Raw genomic sequence first — 19,629 nt, 5'->3', positions numbered from 1 at the left:
AAAATTAAAGATAAACAGTTTGATGACGGTTTACGTGCGGGTTAAATATCTTCTCTAAGTTATTTTATTGACAACTGTGATTAACGTAAACCATATGGGGCAATATGAACGTCGCATTTCTACTACCAACGTCAGTTTAGATCAGTACATCCAGATGAAGCTGACTAGTCACGCGACATTCCACGGATGCATTGTTAGAATGTTGCCGTGTCGCTGTTTAATTGTGAGTCGAACTGAGACATTATATCCGTCTAAAAATATAAACGTAATGTTTCCACCAGTGAAACAATGAAACGGGGTGCTACGGAGTAGTTTACTGTAGGAGGCTGTACGAGGCGATGACAACTGACATGTTACCAAAGGTACGTTCGATTACGAGGGGGCAGACTAGAATGGCGCAGTGACGCCAAGACATTGTGACGTAATGCAATACAAGTGTACATTATCGTCTGATAAAGTACTGTCGATGCCTTTGATCTTTCACTGAAGCATCTTAGAAATATTCATTATAACTATAAGATTACTTCAGAGTGGAGTATTAGGTACATATAATGCAGCAAGAGTTGTCACATAATCTGTGTCACAAAGTTTAGTGTGATGTTCACTGCAACAAATGTCTGTAGACAAGAACATTTCAAGAAGTCGATCTTTAAACGATAAACAACACATCTTTTTCAAAATGAAGTATCCAAATTGTTTCGGGTTGTTTTATGTCCCATGAACATATATACAGGAAATGTAACGTACATGATTGCCTTTCTAGTTCAGTTCTCGAACAAATACTGAGTATTTCTCTTCAACATATTCATGAAAATTAAGAGAGAGTGAAAATTATTAAGGATAGAAATCGTTTCAAGCATCCTTTATTTTCCAATCTGTAAAATTACAGTTTTCTCACAATTTCAATTTCTAACACCCATGTTTGGTTTCGCAACCAAACATAGTTTAAGGCCCTCTCACACCTTGACGATTTAGCCAGCGTATGCCGACGTATGAAAAATTTGGCGAATACGCTGACGTACGTCGAATAGGTTATGGGTCAGTTTTGTATGAATTAAATGCACGCTGAAGCACGAATTCGAAGCCAACGTATGATTCATACGTCCTGCATACGCGGGTCATACGTTGTAGGTAAGTTTTGCGATCGTTGACACACGTTCACACACGTTACTTGTAAGTCACTCACCAGTCGAAATACGTCGACATAATGCCCTGGCGTACCCAAAACATATAAGTAACGTGCTTTGAACGTATGTGTAACTTTGATCAACACATCTCGAACGCATATTGACGTATGTAAACGTATTGGGCGTGTTCCGGACGACAATAGAACTTACTGAACGTGTTTCTAATTTATAGCTACCATATGATGGCGTATTGCAGGCGTTCTGCGAGGTTTTCTTCGGCATGATGATGATGTTGATACGGTGATGTGGGTACTGTGACAGTGATGTTGATACTGCAATGTCTAGTGGGTTATGATTTGAATCGTCAAGCGGCAGGCTTTTCATAGGCTACGACACGTGATCGTCGGCGATACGCTGCCGCGCGCTGTGCGTAAGTTCGACTATCGTTGGGCACAGGTTGTGAACGCCGGCAAGACGCTTAGCATTCGTTGGAATAAATAATCTGTAAGGTATCGAAACGTTCTATATAAGTTACTTATACGCTATGTAAACGTCCAGCTCGTTATGAATACGCTATGTATACGCCCGTCACTGAAGAAACATGTATACATGTAGTTCAGTGTATGTCAGGGTTTTAGAGAGATTTTGATACGTCGACATACGCTGGCTAAATCGTCATGATGTAACAGGGCTATTATATACATGTCTTGGTACGATAGGAAACAACGATAAAACTAAAAAATGTATTGCTTGCTATTATCCGAATTTCCATGTTAATGAAATGACCAAATGAAATGCAAAACAAGCAATCGTTTCAAATTAAAACAGTGTTATAATCAATTCAATATGGCCACTATATATCCTGAACTCCACACCGCATACAACATGGTAGACATTATGACCCCAGATAACCCAAGGTGCCTGTGAGGCGCTAGAATGTTAATGGTCATATGACTTATCCCATGGCGTACTCATTGTCTCCTGGGTAAACAGAGACAATTTTAAACAAACTCACTAACCTAGGGAGAGACCACATGTGTCATGTGTGCTTCGTTGTGGGACAGGACAGAAGTCGAAGAAACTGTCAGGAGTCAAGCAGCAAAACACGGTCACCCATCCAAGGACCCTCCGTGACCAACGTGCTTTGATTTGTGAGGTGAGGTGAGGTGAAATTGGGTTTAACGTCGTGCTTGAGAATATTTCGCTCATATGACGACGTGCATGCGCGTGTATGTGTATGTGCGGCTGCTTGTACTAGCCCAGATTTAAGCTGGTTTATAGTGTTAGCCCACTGAGATACCACGCCGCAGTGAAGCATGAATACCCCACTCAGACACATTATACCGACTCCGAGCCGACCAGTCCTTGTTGTACCCATTAATACCGAGCGCCAGGCAGGGACCAACAAGTACCATATTTTAACGTCTTTTGGTATGACGCGGTCAGGGATCGAACCTGCGACCTTCCGCGGGCGCTCTAACCACTACACCACGAAGGCGGTGGCTTTGATTTGTGACCTGTGCTCTAAGCACAAGACTACACACCACCATTCTGCACATTTCAATTAAAGACTTCCCTAGAATAGAAATAGTAACTTCGAAAAGGAACATATATAAAACGACACTCATCACTATTGTTAACACTTGAATTTAAGACGCAAATACACAATTGCATCGATACATCTGTCTAGTCCAATCGGCAAACTACTTAATCGCCAAAAGCATTTAAAAATATTAAAGATTATGCAAGAGATATACGTCCATGAATAACTCGACAGTCTGGTGAAATGTACTATACCAAATATGTTACGTACATTTCTCTATCTGTCTACATGCACAGTTCTCAAGCCATAGTTCACAATCAGCCTATTATAAATGACCATTATTATACATTAGAAGTTCAAGACTCCACAAATCTGTGTTGTGCTGTGGTCCTGTGCAAGAGCTCCAAATGCATTAGGACTTCGGTCCTGTATCATAGTCAAGCGAACATCTGTTTATTTTATTTATTTCTCGCGCCTGTGTTATCCGGGGTACAATTGTGTTGGCCTTTGAGCATGCACAATCTGTGGCCATTATTATTATTAATGTATTAAACATTCCAAAATGTATCGTGATATTTGCTTCTTTCTAAGACCATTACCAAAATGATCAAAATGTTGTTATGCTATAGATTAAAGATAGTGTGCAACAGAGAGGGTTCGAGTGATCCTAGCACAGTCAGGCTGGTAAGGTTCATCATCAGCTCAGGGCCGTTGCCCCCTTTACACGCAGCCCAGGTAGCGAATGGGACTTCTCCCAGGAAACACTGCCTAGTCGAACCCACCAAGAACTTTCCGGAGAATATGTAGACTCCCCAACACTGCAGCCTTCTACATTACCCAGAGTGTCAGAAGGGCTGTGCTCCCGGTGGAGAACCCGGGCACTCTCCTGATCTGCACCAAGAGATCAGGATGTACCAAACCAAGGGCACCGAGAACAATGGGGAGTCTGACGACAGTGTACTTGGGATGCAAGCGACACGTTTATGATTATTATGTAGTTATATTTGGATGTATTTTTCTTACTCTGATATTATATATCCTGAACTACACATATTTGACAAGCTTATTTTAAACATGAACAGAGCTGAAACCTTTAGGATCGGTCAGTATACGTTTTACAGCTTTATATCAGGTATGGATCATACTCGCATATTTGTAAAATAATATCCAAAATCCATTAAAGATCTAAAGAAAGCTGATACGTAGTTTCGTGAATAACAAACTGGCGACAGACTATAAAGACAGTCAAGTTATTTAATATTGAGTTTAGTTTGTTTGATGTGCAAATGAAACGCCCAGCATAGCATAGAGCTATGGTTGGTTTAATGGGTTAACAGCAATGAAAATTACAAAATGTTTGTCTTTTAGTGTGTGTATACCATTTTTGGCGACAGTCACGTCACGAAATTAACAAACAGTAAGATATATATTCATGTATTCCCGGTATGTGGAAGAAATGCCGTTTATATCTTTAGTAGGGGTAGTGACATGCTGCAAAATGCCGAAGAACCAACTCAAAATGAAACAAAGGAAAACACAGCGTGTGGCGACACAAATGCACTCATATATTGAGAGTGTTTGTATATGAGCGTTCATGAAGTTACGTGGCATGTGGACGCACATAAGACTGGATTGATTTCTGGATTCTTTATAGTCGACGTTCCGTACATATCCCAGAACCCATACGTCAGTCTTATCTTCATTACAACTGAACGTTGTGAATGTTGGGGGCCAGAACGTTAAGGCGCACTAACCTAGATATTCCACAGTGGGAGAGATCACGTCGGTATGCGTGTTTATATGGCGACGCGAATTACCGATTGAAAAAATGTAAATTATATACACAGGAGTCAATTTCATCCCTCCCTTCTTCCTGTCCTGATCGCCTCACGCCTTCTTTATGTTTTAGCCATCTCTTCTTTATTTCCTTCGGTCTCGATCTATTTATGTCCTTTCTTTCTGTCGGTATCCATAGCATTATGTCATTTCTTTCTGTCGGTCCCCATAACGTTATGTCCTTTCTTTCTGTCGGTATCCATAGCATTATGTCATTTCTTTCTGTCGGTATCCATAGCATTATGTCATTTCTTTCTGTCGGTCCCCATAACGTTATGCCCTTTCTTTCTGTCCGTCTCGATCTGTTTATGTCATTTCTTTCTGTCAGTCCCCATAACGTTATACCCTTTCTTTCTGTCGGTATCCATAGCATTATGTCCTTTCTTTCTGTCGGTATCCATAGCATTATGTCCTCATTTCTTTCTGTCGGTATCCATAGCATTATGTCATTTCTTTCTGTCGGTATCCATAGCATTATGTCATTTCTTTCTGTCGGTCCCCATAACGTTATGTCCTTTCTTTCTGTCCGTCACGATCTGTTTATGATCATAACGTTATACCCTTTCTTTCTGTCGGTATCCATAGCATTATGTCATTTTTCTGTCGGTATCCATAGCATTATGTCATTTCTTTCTGTCGGTCCCCATAACGTTATGTCCTTTCTTTCTGTCGGTCATTATTTCTTTCTGTCGGTATCCATAGCATTATGTCATTTCTTTCTGTCGGTCCCCATAACGTTATGTCATTTCTTTCTGTCGGTCCCCATAATATTATGTCATTTCTTTCTGTCGGTCCCCATAATATTATATCCTTTCTTTCTGTCGGTCCCCATAATATTATGTCCTTTCTTTCTGTCCGTCTCGATCTATTTATGTCCTTTCTTTCTGTCGGTCCCCATAATATTATGTCCTTTCTTTCTGTCGGTCCCCATAATATTATGTCTTTCTTTCTGTCGGTCCCCATAATATTATGTCCTTTCTTTCTGTCGGTTCCCATAATATTATGTCCTTTCTTTCTGTCCGTCCCCATAATATTATGTCCTTTCTTTCTGTCGGTTCCCATAACGTTATGTCTTTTTACCTGTCTCAAATAAGTTCTGTCGTTTCCTCTCCTCCACCATGCTCCTATTGTTCTCTGTAAGCATCACTTCCTGCTGTATACCTGCTCCCTCTGACAAACACGTGTGGATGTGGATGTCGACATCGGTGTCTCTGTCACACCCTCAGTTACAACTTCTAGATCTGTCACCTACCAATCCAACTTCTCAATCCTAGTGTTCTCTTTAGTTTCATCCCACTTACAACTGTTTCTTTTCAGCCATTTGTGGCGTTACCTGACTGACTATATCCCCCTCCTAGGCACGCCATGTCTGAAAACCCACTCCTTGTTCAGAATCTATTCGCTTTATAGAACTGTCATGTCCTTCATCATGCTCAGTTTGAACAAAGGGTTTGACATGATTTGAGACCTAGATTTGTTTACCACATCTTATGCACATACCAGCTGAAAATAGCATCATAGATCTCATAAAGGCAGTAAGTAACATCATTAAGACGGTTTTGACATATATTGCTTATTAGAAACTTCATAGTCCTTGTTTTCTCTGACAGCTGAACCGTTTCAATAACGACAAATATGCCATGTCTGTAGGCGACAGAGACCGTTTACCATTAATGAAAATATTGTCATCAACCTAATATTCTTAACATGTCAAAACAATATATATATTATTATCTGTGAATTATATTTTCTAAACTGACGACATTTCCACCGTGAGGATGCAAGCTTGAAACATTAATCAATACTTGTGGTACAAGACGACACCAGGTGTCTGGTGAGTGTGAAGCTTGACTAACATCATAGCGCCATCAATCGCTGTCAATTAAGCGTTTGTCTCGTAGAGATTCATGTATTTTCACATCCTAAAGCTGATATAGTTCTGAGTATGCTTTTGGTATTATCATAATGAGATTATTCATGCTTTAAGGAATACTGAGACGCTATTTTTACCACGATGTCACGCTAGAGGAAAACTGGAATAACGCTAGTTACAGTCTCTGAAAATATGCTCAAGATATAACTGTGAGAGAAGGAAAGAGCTCCATATGTAAAGGAGCCCAAGCGAGACTGGAGATTCAGAACCTGAGGAAATGTAGACTGGCTTATTTAAAGCGTTTGTGTTTCAGGCAATGTTGGGCCGAAGGGGAAATACTAAGGTTCTGGGACTGGTACGCACCAGCAGAAAACCAAATACTATGAGTATTTAAGGCAGTGGGAGTTATCTTCCCTTGAAACAAGAGGGCGCTGCTTCCCAAATACGGAAGTGAACTTTCTACACGTGTTGGAGTGTGTTAGGTTGGTTGTTACGGTATATCTGTTGTCATCTAGTTAAGCCACATATATTAATGTATAAAAATAAGATTGTGACGAAAGTAACAGAATGTTTGCAACATCTGCTGGTTTGCACTGTATATAGTCGACAGCAATCTCATTCAGTCGGTATATGACTGTTCATGAACATCTCGGGAATATCGCTGTGTCAGGGCCAAGGCGTACTTGCTATATACTGTTACTGCAGGACTAGTAGACTCAGAATATTGGCGGTTGAATGTTAAACAGAAGTGAGGTTATAACTAAAAAGAGAAAAATGTTAACATTTATTCACACTGTTACATCTTTTATAACCTGCAAACGTTCTATTAGTATTAAATGCAAATTATTTTTGGTCATTCTGATCCAAAGGTGTGAGGATTCTGTCATTGTGTTCCGAATGGCGAGAACATCGGGAACAAACTATATCCACCAGGATGTGGCAATGGTTTAGTATTTTATTAATTAAATGCATTATAGACTGAAATATCGAATTTATATTGCAGGGCTGGAGACATGGTGCAAACAGTCGTGACGGTGTTGGGTGTGGTCGGTGTGGCACTGGCAATCTTTATCAACTTCTCCATCCACAAAATTGAGGAAGGTATGTGTTTCCTCCGTTGTATGTTTCTCTTGGTTCCTAACTATTCAAGTATTGCATGATTAAGCTGCAACCTCATTGACATGGTGTAAACCCCATGGACCTTGGTTGGTACATGCGCACCCATGCAGCACTTCAATTTCTTATGTTTAAGGTTTTTGTGGTCAGGTGTTGCCCATAAGGTCTACTCCTTGTGAACCACAGGTAACCATGATATCACTGGATAATTGCAGCACTAAAAACAACAACAAGCAAACTATCCGAGGTACATCATGGCCACAATGCCATCTTGAGAATGCTATAGTTGGATGTGTAACTCCCGCAATAGCCTCCCTATTGACTGAGTTAAAATGAGTCATATGCCTAAAATGTTCTTTGTGTTTCTTTTCAGGGCATGTTGGTGTTTACTACAGAGTAAGTTGATGATTTTTCCATGTCATGACTTAATAACAATACTACGTTCACTACATATTGTGTTTAACAGAAATTTGATCAATATTGAGACTATGACCACTTTCAATGAATGAAATGGCTCAAGTGTTTTGTTTGTACCATATGGACTGATAAACTTCTTGCTGTACCTGTTCTTGTACATAGAAGCCTGGGTGTAAATAAAAGTTCAGTTCAGATATCCAACATTAGTCTGGCCAGCTGACCTTCAGAATGCGTTTTTCTAAATCTGTTTTCATGGTTACAGGGAGGAGCCTTATTGAGTACAACAAGTGACCCAGGCTATCACTTCCAGATTCCTGGCATAACAATGTTCAGATCTGTTCAGGTACGTGAACAAAACAGTTGATGTGTAATTATCAATATGGTATACATGTGTCGTGACAAGAATATTGTGGTAGTGGATGGTACCTGATTTCTGCAGTAGTGTGGCATCATCCTCCTGTTTTGTCATGACTACTGATTTGCATCTTCAGATCGGGGTTTCCTGATGAAACAAGATTTGTGTCTTGTCTTGTTTGATTAACATGTTTAACAAGTGATAATACATTTGGTCAGAACATGCCTTATGTAGGTGATACCTTACCTATTGCTGTGTTTGTTTAGACGACGTTGCAGACAGATGAAGTGAAGAACGTCCCATGTGGTACCAGGTAGGTGTCTGAAGTACTGGGTAAATATAAATGCTGTTTAAAGAATGATGTATATATTTGTTTAGGTAACTTTTTAATCTTTGCAAAAAAGTTGCTTTGACTACAGTAACACAATGAGAAAAAAATAACTATTGTGGTTTTATTGCCTTAGGTTTCCCTTAATAGTAACCATTGCTGCTGAGTCAGTGCTTTGACTGCCTTTTTTCCTTTTTCAGCGGAGGAGTTATAATATATTTTGAAAGGATTGAAGTTGTCAATAAATTAAGTGTTTCCTCAGGTGAGTGAATTCTTACTGAATCTTAGCATTACATGTGACAAAATGTTGTTTCTCTTTTGTCCACCACAACCCACAGTGAAGACTTACAAATCTATGTTTCAATCCTGTGGCTTTAGCCAAGGTAAATACAGTGCACCCTGAATATAAAGCCCAAGGTTATAATGTCGCCATCATTTTACCAGAAAGGATTACCTGCCTATATAATACCCTGGTTGTAATGCCAAACTGGATATAATGCCATTTGCGAATAGTTTTTGGTACAAAAGTTATTTTTCCCTGGTTATAATGCCAATTACACTTGCTGCATGAAGTATACACACTTTAGATGGTTAATTGACATGACTCAAATTAATTGACTAAACTCATTAATGCTTTAAGTAATTTTGTAATACACTTCCTGCCACCTACAACAAGAAGTCACCTGCAGCCACTAGATGCTGGGATTATCCGGTCATTCAAGGCTCATTACAGGAGACATCAGCTCAATCTCCTTGTTGATTGCATAGGGCCTCTAACTGTCCCACCTGGTTATAATGCCACCCTGGATATAATGCCATGTTTTCTCTTGGACAAACGGTAGTATTATAACCAGGGTATACCGTATATGAGAGTGGCAACACACTGCGTTTTCATTTTTTCAATAATGCTGACATGTTGTGATGAAACTGGGACACTGTTCAAATGGGCGTTAACTCCCTCCCCACTTCCGGTGCTGTGTATTGTACTATGAAAGATGGCTCCAATACAGGACTCAAGAATAGGCAATGTTTACCTCATAACTGTTTATGTCATATAGTGAAGAATGGGACCTCTGATTGTCTCAGGTTTGGTTAATACCATTGTCAGGTACTTCCAGTTTTGGTCTTACTATTTATAAGTCGTGGTCCTAAATTATCAAACCTGTCCCGTCACTATGTGTTTCTTATAAATGATATGTGACTGTTCCTCAACCAATGCATATAGTGACATGGTGTACTATGTGCATTTGAATGTAATTGCCCTTAATACCCGGAACACTGTTGTATTCAACAAGCTTATGTTGTTCCGGTAGTTATACCGGCATTAATGATGGTAATATCATGACTGTGACAAATGTTCACAAACCTGAACAGACAAATGTCATCTAATAGGAAGCATGATTTTAAGAATTTAGGAAGTCAGATTCATTTCTTGTTAGGAAGTGTGTTTGGTTTGACTCAGTCATTTTGAAGCCTTGAAGACATATTACTTTTATGCACAGCTTTTCTACTCAGTTATTAAATGGAGCTTGTTTTTGAAATGTAATATTTATATGTAGTTTTGAATCCCACTTTATATTCTTAGTTTTCAATGTTGTGAAGAACTACACCGCTGACTATGACAAGACTCTCATCTACAACAAGATCCATCATGAGCTCAACCAGTTCTGTAGCGTCCACAATCTCCAGGAGGTCTATATCGATCTCTTCGGTGAGTGTTGCAACACATCTTTACTGATCGTTCATGTAATAAACGTGTTCCATGTTGTAATGGCCAAGTGTTGGCAATGTCCATCCATCAAATGGTATCAGAGATTTCGAGATTGAGCCATGGTCTTGATCTAGAATGTTTATAGATTTAGACAAATGGATGCAATGAACCACTGATTAATGAATAATGCTTTTTGAACAGATCAGATTGATGAGAACCTGAAGAAAGCCCTGCAGGAGGATCTGAACACCCTTGCCCCTGGGCTGACTGTACAAGCCGTCCGAGTCACCAAACCCAAGATCCCAGAAACCATCAGGAAGAACTATGAAGCCATGTGAGCTCACTCCATATTGTTATAGTACAATGCCAGTTAGACTGTTTTGTGAAGCTGGTGTGAATATTTTGTCACTTCAAGTATTGTTTCAGTTACATTGATCAGACCTGTACTGTTCTTGCTATTCAAAATGAAATAACAGATTGCAATCCAGTTCTGCTGAATCTACTAGGGCTGTAACGATGCATTGCAATTGTTGAGTCTCCGATAGCAATTAATCGATGGTAGAAACGAAAAACTATCGATGCATCGTTAGTATGTGTGACTATCAACAGTTTCGTAATTGACTCCGGATGATAAATGCGCACCCAAATTACAGGAAGTACCAAATTTGTTCACTTTGATTTAGAGTGCAGACTTGCAGCTTTACTGAGTTTATGTTTTAACTGTTTACGTAATCTGGGTTTCAAGTTTTTTGTCAGTTATTAAATTGACTGAAACTACTTTAACTTGTTTCTATTTCATATATACTATATGTTCATTTTGGAAATGACTTCAAATGAGACAATTCAAGGAGAAAAAACTATTGCAATAGTATTGCAATACTAGAATCTACACACAATTATCCATGTTGTTGACTGATGTTTGCAATGCAGGGAGGCCGAGAAGACCAAGCTACTAATCAGCATCCAGAGACAGAAGGTTGTGGAGAAGGAGGCTGAGACCGAACGCAAGAAGGCCATTATTGGTATGTCTGCCGCCATAATTCCTGGGTATGGGGTATGGTAGTCCATGGTACTTGGTGTTTGGTATTGAGGGTTTATAGTTATGTATACTTGTCAGGTTGCAACTTAGCTTTGCTATAAATAGTGATTTCATTAAAACAGTCATTCACTCTCAAAGAAGAAGATGATCTCACCGAGAATGCATGTTTGGAATACTAAGTATGTATATCATAATGTCCTGTGACGTTCTTGATGGCACATTTTGCCTCTGCACCACATAGCGATTTCTATAACAACGTTTTATTCCCATAACAGAGGCAGAGAAGGTAGCTTTAGTGGCCAAGATTCAGTGGGAACAAAAGGTTATGGAGAAGGAGTCTGAGAAGCGGATGTCTGAGATTGAAGGTAAGATGGAACAATCTTCTCACAGATTACTCACCTCTCACAGTCAGCTCACTCAGGGGAGAAACACCAGCTTCTCACTGGCTCTTTCACAGATGAATGAACTGCCTGTAGAGTAAGCTCACCTGGTTGATGACAAATATACTAAACTGTTCATTGTTGGATGGGCATTCTAGAAGTTGGTCAGTCAATATTGAAGCATACAACTTTATAGATAACAGCTTCTTGTTTATTGCATAAAGCGACATTTTGATGAAGATGTTTACACCATTAGCAAGCTAAGATAACAAGAAATTGTTATCCAATATCCATAGTTATATGCTTCAATGTATAAAGTAAACTGTTGCAAGGAACATTATTCTCCTGTAAAGTTCTTTTCCCAACAAGTGTGAAAAAGATTTTCCATAATTTTAGAATTTGATCTCTGTATTCTTGCATGCTGTTGGCAAAAGACTAATTGTATGCTTTTCTTGGTTGTCACCATGTGGTTGTAGACTAATCCTGTTGTGACTGTGTAGATGCCACCCATTTGGCGCGAGAGAAGGCAAAGGCTGATGCAGAATCCTACAAGGCTCAGATGGAGGCTGTTTCCAACAAGGTAGGTTGAGTCAGGCCTTGATATTAATGTGCAGCTGTCCGTTTTTACACTGTAACTAGAAAACTCATTTGAAGAAGATTTTGATCACAGTTTCCATGGAAGGTTGAGGGAGTGAAGAGCCCTGTTAGCATTCTTCTGAAGCAACCAATGATTGTTGTATTACCTTGTTCTTACATGCTGTCACTGCGATGACCATAGTCAAGATATTTTCCAGTGAAATTCAGCTTGGACTGGTTGAATGTACTTTTAATATAGAAGTGAGTCACAAATACTTTTCGTGTTCCAGCTAAAACTAACCCCTGAGTTCCTAGAGATGCTAAAGTACCAGTCTATTGCCGCGAACAGCAAAATCTACTTTGGTAGCAGTATTCCTGGCATATTTCTGGACAATCCCTGGGCAGGGTCGTCAGAGGGGGCAGTCAAAGAAGCAGACGCCATGGCATCAAACAAGGGAGCTACAGGAAGGGTACTGAGAAGCATGATTGATTTGGTTTTGTCTGTCTGTGTTTTGCAGCAAATCGGGAGTTGTCACAATCACATTCTGGGTGTCATGTCATCCTTTCCAGACCAACCGTGAAGATCCGGGTTAGAATTGATCTTCAGTAACCCATGCTTGTCGTAAGAGGCGACTAACGGGATTGGGTGTTCAGGCCCGCTGACTTGGTTGACACATGTCATTGTATCCCAATTGCGTAGATCAATGCTTATGCTGCTGATCACTGGATTGTCTGGTCTAGACTCAATTATTTACAGACCGCCGCCATAGAGCTGTAATATTGCTGAGTGTGGTGTAAAACTAAACTCACTCACTCACTCACTCGGCTAAGAACAGCTATAATATCAACTGCTATCTTATCTGTATCATATTCAAAATATTTTCTGGATGTTGTACCTAACACAGCTGGAGTTGTCGTAGCTGTCAGTGTTTCTATGGATTTTTAGTGTAGAATAGGCCATTCGATACAGATGCTCCTTCCATACAGATGCTCCTTAGATGCAGACACTCAAGCCATGTAGATGCTTCTTCCATACAGATACTCCTTCCATGCAGATAGTCGGTTCCCAAATGTGCAGATCGATACTCTTGCTGCTGATCACTGGATTATCTGGTCCAGACTCGATTATTTACAGACCGCCGCCATAGAGCTGTAATATTGCTGAGTGGCGTAAAACTAAACTCACTCACTCACTCACTCACTCCTTTCCAGACAGTCGGCTAAGAACAGCTATAATATCAACTGCTATCTTATCTGTATCATATTCAAAATATTTTCTGGATGTTGTACCTAACACAGCTGGAGTTTTCGTAGCTGTCAGTGTTTCTATGGATTTTTAGTGTAGAATAGGCCATTCGATACAGATGCTCCTTCCATACAGATGCTCCTTAGATGCAGACACTCAAGCCATGTAGATGCTTCTTCCATACAGATACTCCTTCCATGCAGATAATCGGTTCCCAAATGTGCAGATCGATACTCTTGCTGCTGATCACTGGATTATCTGGTCCAGACTCGATTATTTACAGACCGCCATATAGCTGGAATATTGCTGAGTGTGGCGTAAAACTAACCTCACTCACTCACTCTTCCTTACTGGCGCTCCTTCTATACAGACTCTCTGTCTACACAGACTCTCCTATACAGATGGTCCTTCTATGATGATGTTTATTTTTCAGGGGAGGGCGTAAATTGTAGCCATGATATGGAGGCGTGGGGGACATCGACACAGGGTCCATCAGCTGTGGTACTGTTACACATTGCTCAACTGGAATCTACCACCATGATGACACTGATGTCTGGCTCCAGAATTCTGGAGAAAAGAACAAAAAGAAACTGGCATTAATCTGATAACTAAATTACCCTAGTGCTGTTCAATGACTTGATCTCCAAAGATTGTTTCAACTTTTTATATCTAATTTTCAGTGAACATTGTAATTTCCTAAATATTTATGTCTACATGAAATCTTTGTATATACAGAGCATACATCAGTTATTAGTTTTTAAAGATTCAGCTGTTAAATTTCAAGTGTAAAGATGTTCAGTGCTCCACTGGAAGGCACAAAATTTTTGTTGATTTTATTATGTATATATGTGGTTGATCATCTTGCGTACCGACTGGCTTTTAGGGTTGCTCACGAAGTAGGACTATTTTCAGGACGACTTCTTGTGTTAGACCTTGTTCAAATTAGATGACCAATAATCAAAGTGCTCTCATAAAAATCCAGATATCAAAAATGTCTCTTCTCAAAACCCACTCCTTCCATTTTTATATCAATTTGGTGAAAGTGTGTACCAAACTCACTCACTCACTCACTCACTGTGTGTATGCCCTGGTAGTTGGCTTGGGGTCCTGGTAGTTTTGGCCCAGTCGTGGTAGTAGGGGTGGGGTCCTGGTAGTAGAGTTTTGGTCCTGGTGGTAGGCTTGGACCCTGGTAGTGGGTCAGGACCGGTAGTAGAGCAGGGTTGTGGTAGTAGTCTTGGTAGTGGGGGTTGTGGTAGTGGGGTCCTGGGTAGGGGGCAGGATCATGGTAGTAAGGGTTGGATCATGGGTAGGGGGATCCTGGTAGTAGAGGCGGAATCCTGGAGTATGGCGGGATCCTGGCAGTAGGGGGGGATCCTGGTAGATCGGGATCCTGGCTGGTAGTAGTAGGGGTGGGATCCTGGTAGTAGGGGCGGGATCCTGGTAGTAGGGGTGGGATCCTGGTAGTAGGGGTGGGATCCTGGTAGTAGGGTTGGATCATCCTAGTAGTAGGGGTTGGATCCTGGTAGGGGCAGGATCATAGTAGTAGGGGATGGAGTCATGGTAGTAGTAGATTCATGGGGTAGTAGGGGGGATCCTGGTAGTAGGGGTGGAATCCTGGCAGTAGGGGCGGGATCCTGGTAGTAGGGATGGAGTCCTGGTAGTAGGGGTTGGATCATGGGATAGTAGTAGTAGTAGGGGTTGGATCCTGGTAGTAGAGGAAGGAATCCTGGCAGTAGGGGCAGGATCCTGGTAGTAGGGATGGAGTCCTGGTAGTAGGGGTTAGATCATGGTAGGGTGGGATCGTGGTAGTAGGGGTTGGATCATGGTAGTAGGGGTGGGATCATGGTAGGGTGGGATCATAGTAGTAGGGAGTTGGATCATGGTAGTAGGGGATTCATGGTAGTAGGGGCGGGATCATAGTAGTAGTAGGGGTTGGATCATGGTAGTAGGGGTTGGATCCTGGAGTTCATCATAGTAGTAGTAGATCATGGTAGTAAGGCTGATTCATGGTAGTAGGGGTGGGGTCCCAGTAGTTTGGATAGGGTCCTGGTGGTAGGGGTGGGGACAATCTTCCACCAGTGCTAATTCCAGTGTTATGATGTTGTACATTAGTCTTGCAGTTTCCCACCCTGACTACCAGGGTTGCATTGTTTCACATTCGTTTCTTCACATGATCATTAATGATGTAATCAAACCCTGACTGGGCCTCACTGTGAAGCACGTCCCTCTTCAATAATTAGGAAGTAGAATCTTTGCAGTAGAAATCAGTAATTACTGTAGATTTGAATTTATGTCGTAAGCAGTATGATGTAAATTATAACCTGACATATTGTGTATTGGTTGTCATAACATGTTTATTGTTCCTCTCATCTTGTATATCCAGGTGATGTTATAATGTGTGTGTGATTCACAGGTATATGTCTATCACAGGTGTGTGTGTGTGTGTTTATCACAAGTGAGTGTATGTGTATTAATGCAGGTAACAGGTTGTGTCTGTTTAAGCATTTCTTCAGCAGTGCCAGACATTATGAATTTTTACTTCACTTTGTTTTCATACAATGATGCTCTTAGGAGTTGTCATCCATGTTGAGTTCCAGATTGTGTGGTAACTGACGTCTTCTGTTGCTGCACTTCAGGTTGTACTGACTCCCAAGATGAACTAATGTGTTGTGTTACTCTGTGGAAGTTGCTTCCTGGATCTGAAGTCAGTTCTATATGTCAGATTATATACAGATGGAATGTCATGTGAGAGCTTGTAAGGTGAGATAGTCTTGCACAAGACCTTGGTAAAATACCCCACAAGACAGCTGACAAACTTATGACAGTGTTGTGAAGTCCCATCTCTTTACCAATCCAGTGTGTAGTTTGATCAGAAGGAACACCTCCCTTATGCAGTGTTCAGTTTGATACTACTTCAATTAACACTTGGCTATGGTGTCTGCAACCAATAGACTAGCTTCATTGTTTATGATATCTGACTTGGGAATTCTGGGATAAACAACACCTTCTAGGGAGATAGTTCCAAATCAGGGGCATCACACTCTCAAATGGGCAACGTTTTGCTGCCATTTTATCTGTGACTTTGGATCTTTTCTTATGGAAACATGGCAGCATACTAAATCATGTTCATGGTGTTGACTCTGCTGGTGTTGATGACAATGCTTGGCTGAACCTATAGCTGACGGGATATTCAAGGTAGAAACTACTGGTCACTGATGTAAAACTTATGTTTTCATACATAATCCCACACAGTGGTAACCTGCCATTTCCCTTGCTTGCCTCAGTCCACATCACCAGCTGATGTTGCTGCTTGTGCATCACGTCCACTGAATCGAACACTCTCAGGACTGTAACTGTCGCTTCATGTTCATGTCTCTCACTGTGCTTTCACCACCAGATCATGAAGGCTTGTCAAGTGTAAGATTAATGAGAAATTCTACAAACAGAGTTGTGTTCAGTTCTTAGTATACTGACTCTTCAGAATACTTTTTGAAGTAGAAGAAATGAGAAATGTAATTAGGCTCAAGAACAATAGTACATTTAAAGTATGGGTTAAAAATTAGTCTTCCTTTTCTAGGTGTTCTTTTCTGTTTTTGAAATAGTAGGAGGTAATTTTTGTGTGAATGTTGATGTGTGAGGTGTGTTTTGAATGTGGAGCCCTACCTCTGCATTATTAACATATGTAGTCAGTGTAAAGTGTGATCTTACAATTATATCTATAACCTTTGAAAATTTATTGCTTAGTTTCATAAGGAAACTTTAAGGAAATATTTTATTGAATTTATCAATTGCACATTTCAAAGAGGTTGAATGCAAAAGCTAGATAGAACATTTGATTTCAAAATGTTTCCAATTATGTAGTGGTTTATATGTTATAACAGAATTATGGTAGAGAAAGATGAGAGCTTGTCTTTGGCTTCGGCTCCAGGGACTGAGTGACATTGACCTGCTCCATTGTCAACACATTAATCAGATTTTTGTACACTTGTTTAATTCCTTCATTCTTATGAAAATAAAAAAATAAAATATTTTTATATAACAGAGTTACTTGTGTTCTTTATGGCTAATGGTTTCCAAGGGTTAGTGCATGACAAGAACAAGGTCACAGAGTGTTCTTAAACTGTTGTAGCTCTGGACTCAATATAATATAGGCTTAAAATAGTTGTAGCTCTGGATTGAATACAACAGTTTTTTTCAAAACTGTTGTAGCTCTAGATTCAGTGTATCAGTCAAAACAGTTGGTTGTAGCTCTAGATTCAGTGTATCAGTCAAAATAGTTGTAGCTCTACATTCAGTGTATCAGTCAAAACAGTTGTAGCTCTAGATTCAGTGTATCAGTCAAGTGCAGTTGTAGCTCTAGATTCAGTGTATCAGTCAAAACAGTTGTAGCTCTAGATTCAGTGTATCAGTCAAAACAGTTGTAGCTCTAGATTCAGTGTATCAGTCAAAACAGTTGTAGCTCTAGATTCAGTGTATCAGAATCAAAACAGTTGTAGCTCTAGATTCTAGATTCAGTGTATCAGTCAAGTATCAGTCAAAGTATAGCTCTAGATTCAGTCAAAACAGTTGTAGCTCTAGATTCAGTGTATCAAAAGTAGTTGTAGCTCTAGATTCAGTGTATCAGTCAAAACAGTTGTAGCTCTAGATTCAGTGTATCAGTCAAAACAGTTGTAGCTCTAGATTCAGTGTATCAGTCAAAACAGTTGTAGCTCTAGATTCAGTGTATCAGTCAAAGTAGTTGTAGCTCTAGATTCAGTGTATCAGTCAAGACAGTCTTAGCTCTAGATTCAGTGTATCAGTTAAAGTAGTTGTAGCTGTAGTTTCAGTGTATCAGTTAAAACAGTCGTAGCTCTAGATTCAGTGTATCAGTCATAACAGTTGTAGCTCTAGATTCAGTGTACCAGTCAAAACAGTTGTAGCTCTAGATTCAGTGTATCAGTCAAAGTAGTTGTAGCTCTAGATTCAGTGTATCAGTCAAAGTAGTTGTAGCTCTAGATTCAGTGTATCAGTCAAAGTAGTTGTAGCTCTAGATTCAGTGTATCAGTCAATTGTAGTTGTAGCTCTAGATTCAGTGTATCAGTCAAAGTAGTTGTAGCTCTAGATTCAGTGTATCAGTCAAAGTAGTTGTAGTTCTAGATTCAGTGTATCAGTCAAGACAGTCTTAGCTCTAGATTCAGTGTATCAGTCAAAGTAGTTGTAGCTCTAGATTCAGTGCATCAGTCAAAACAGTTGTAGTTCTAGATTCAGTGTATCAGTCAAGACGGTCTTAGCTCTAGATTCAGTGTATCAGTCAAAACAGTTGTAGCTCTAGATTCAGTGTATCAGTCAAAACAGTTGTAGCTCTAGATTCAGTGTATCAGTCAAGACAGTCTTAGCTCTAGATTCAGTGTATCAGTCAAAGTAGTTGTAGCTCTAGATTCAGTGTATCGGAATCAATACAATTTTGGGGCGGAGGGGTAGTCTATTGGTGAAAGCGGTCGCTCGACGCTCCGACTGACTGACTGAGTTTAGTTTTACGCCGCTTTTAGCAATATTCCAGCAATATCACGGCGGGGGACACCAGAAATGGGCTTAACACATTGTGCCCATGTGGCTCGACGCTCCGAAGGCCCAGGTTCGATTCTCCACATGGTTGCAATATGTGAAACCCATTTCTGGTGTCCCCCCACCGTGATATTGCTGGAATGTTGTTCAAAGCTGCGTAAAACACAACTCACTCACTCACTCAAAACAATTGTTGCTCTAGATTCAGTGTATCAGATTTAAAACAGCTGTAGCTCTGGCCAGACATACACGAGCTATAACTCAAGACTCCGTGTGACATGCAATAGCTGTGGCTCTATACACAGACTAACAAAATATGAACTCCACATTGAATTTAGCATACTTAGAATGGTAGCAATAGACGCATTGTCAACCGTTGTATGCTGCCAGTGTGGGCTAGTGGACAGTACATTGTGTAATACCCTGGCCTCGTATTAAAAATGTTATAAGTGGGCACTTTTTGTTACCCTGCATGGCAGTAGGCTTCAAGGGGATAAAACGGGGATTGATTGTTTTGTACACTGAGTACCCACTCAGT

The 19,629-nt window shown here is 40.3% G+C and overlaps 1 protein-coding gene and 1 long non-coding RNA gene across 4 annotated transcripts; both read left to right on the top strand.

Moving 5' to 3' along the window:
* The first annotated feature begins 6,774 nt into the window (after nucleotides 1–6,774).
* Nucleotides 6,775–14,778, top strand: LOC124282830 (erlin-1-like). Of its 3 annotated transcripts, none has more exons than XM_046718863.1 (13): nucleotides 6,775–6,861; nucleotides 7,383–7,480; nucleotides 7,869–7,891; nucleotides 8,175–8,255; nucleotides 8,534–8,580; nucleotides 8,796–8,857; nucleotides 10,181–10,306; nucleotides 10,508–10,640; nucleotides 11,237–11,328; nucleotides 11,621–11,710; nucleotides 12,226–12,305; nucleotides 12,592–12,771; nucleotides 13,981–14,778. In XM_046718863.1, the coding sequence occupies exons 2-13, from the start codon at nucleotides 7,393–7,395 to the stop codon at nucleotides 13,990–13,992; spliced, it is 1,014 nt and encodes a 337-aa protein (XP_046574819.1). In that variant the 5' UTR covers nucleotides 6,775–6,861; nucleotides 7,383–7,392; the 3' UTR covers nucleotides 13,993–14,778. The 3 variants fall into 3 exon arrangements, with proteins under 3 accessions (XP_046574819.1, XP_046574821.1, XP_046574820.1); XM_046718865.1 differs by lacking the exon at nucleotides 6,775–6,861 and adding an exon at nucleotides 6,985–7,005; XM_046718864.1 differs by lacking the exon at nucleotides 6,775–6,861 and adding an exon at nucleotides 6,997–7,127.
* A 494-nt stretch (nucleotides 14,779–15,272) lies between these two features.
* Nucleotides 15,273–17,588, top strand: LOC124282831. The gene is made up of 3 exons (XR_006900263.1): nucleotides 15,273–15,397; nucleotides 15,437–15,498; nucleotides 15,546–17,588. It is a non-coding gene; the product is annotated as an uncharacterized LOC124282831 (long non-coding RNA).
* The last annotated feature ends 2,041 nt before the right edge of the window (nucleotides 17,589–19,629 follow it).

Source organism: Haliotis rubra, unplaced genomic scaffold, assembly GCF_003918875.1.
Source record: "Haliotis rubra isolate DU_JTF1 unplaced genomic scaffold, ASM391887v1 Scf304, whole genome shotgun sequence".
NCBI classification, from domain to species: domain Eukaryota; kingdom Metazoa; phylum Mollusca; class Gastropoda; order Lepetellida; family Haliotidae; genus Haliotis; species Haliotis rubra.
This window is presented reverse-complemented; position numbering and strand designations above follow the sequence as displayed.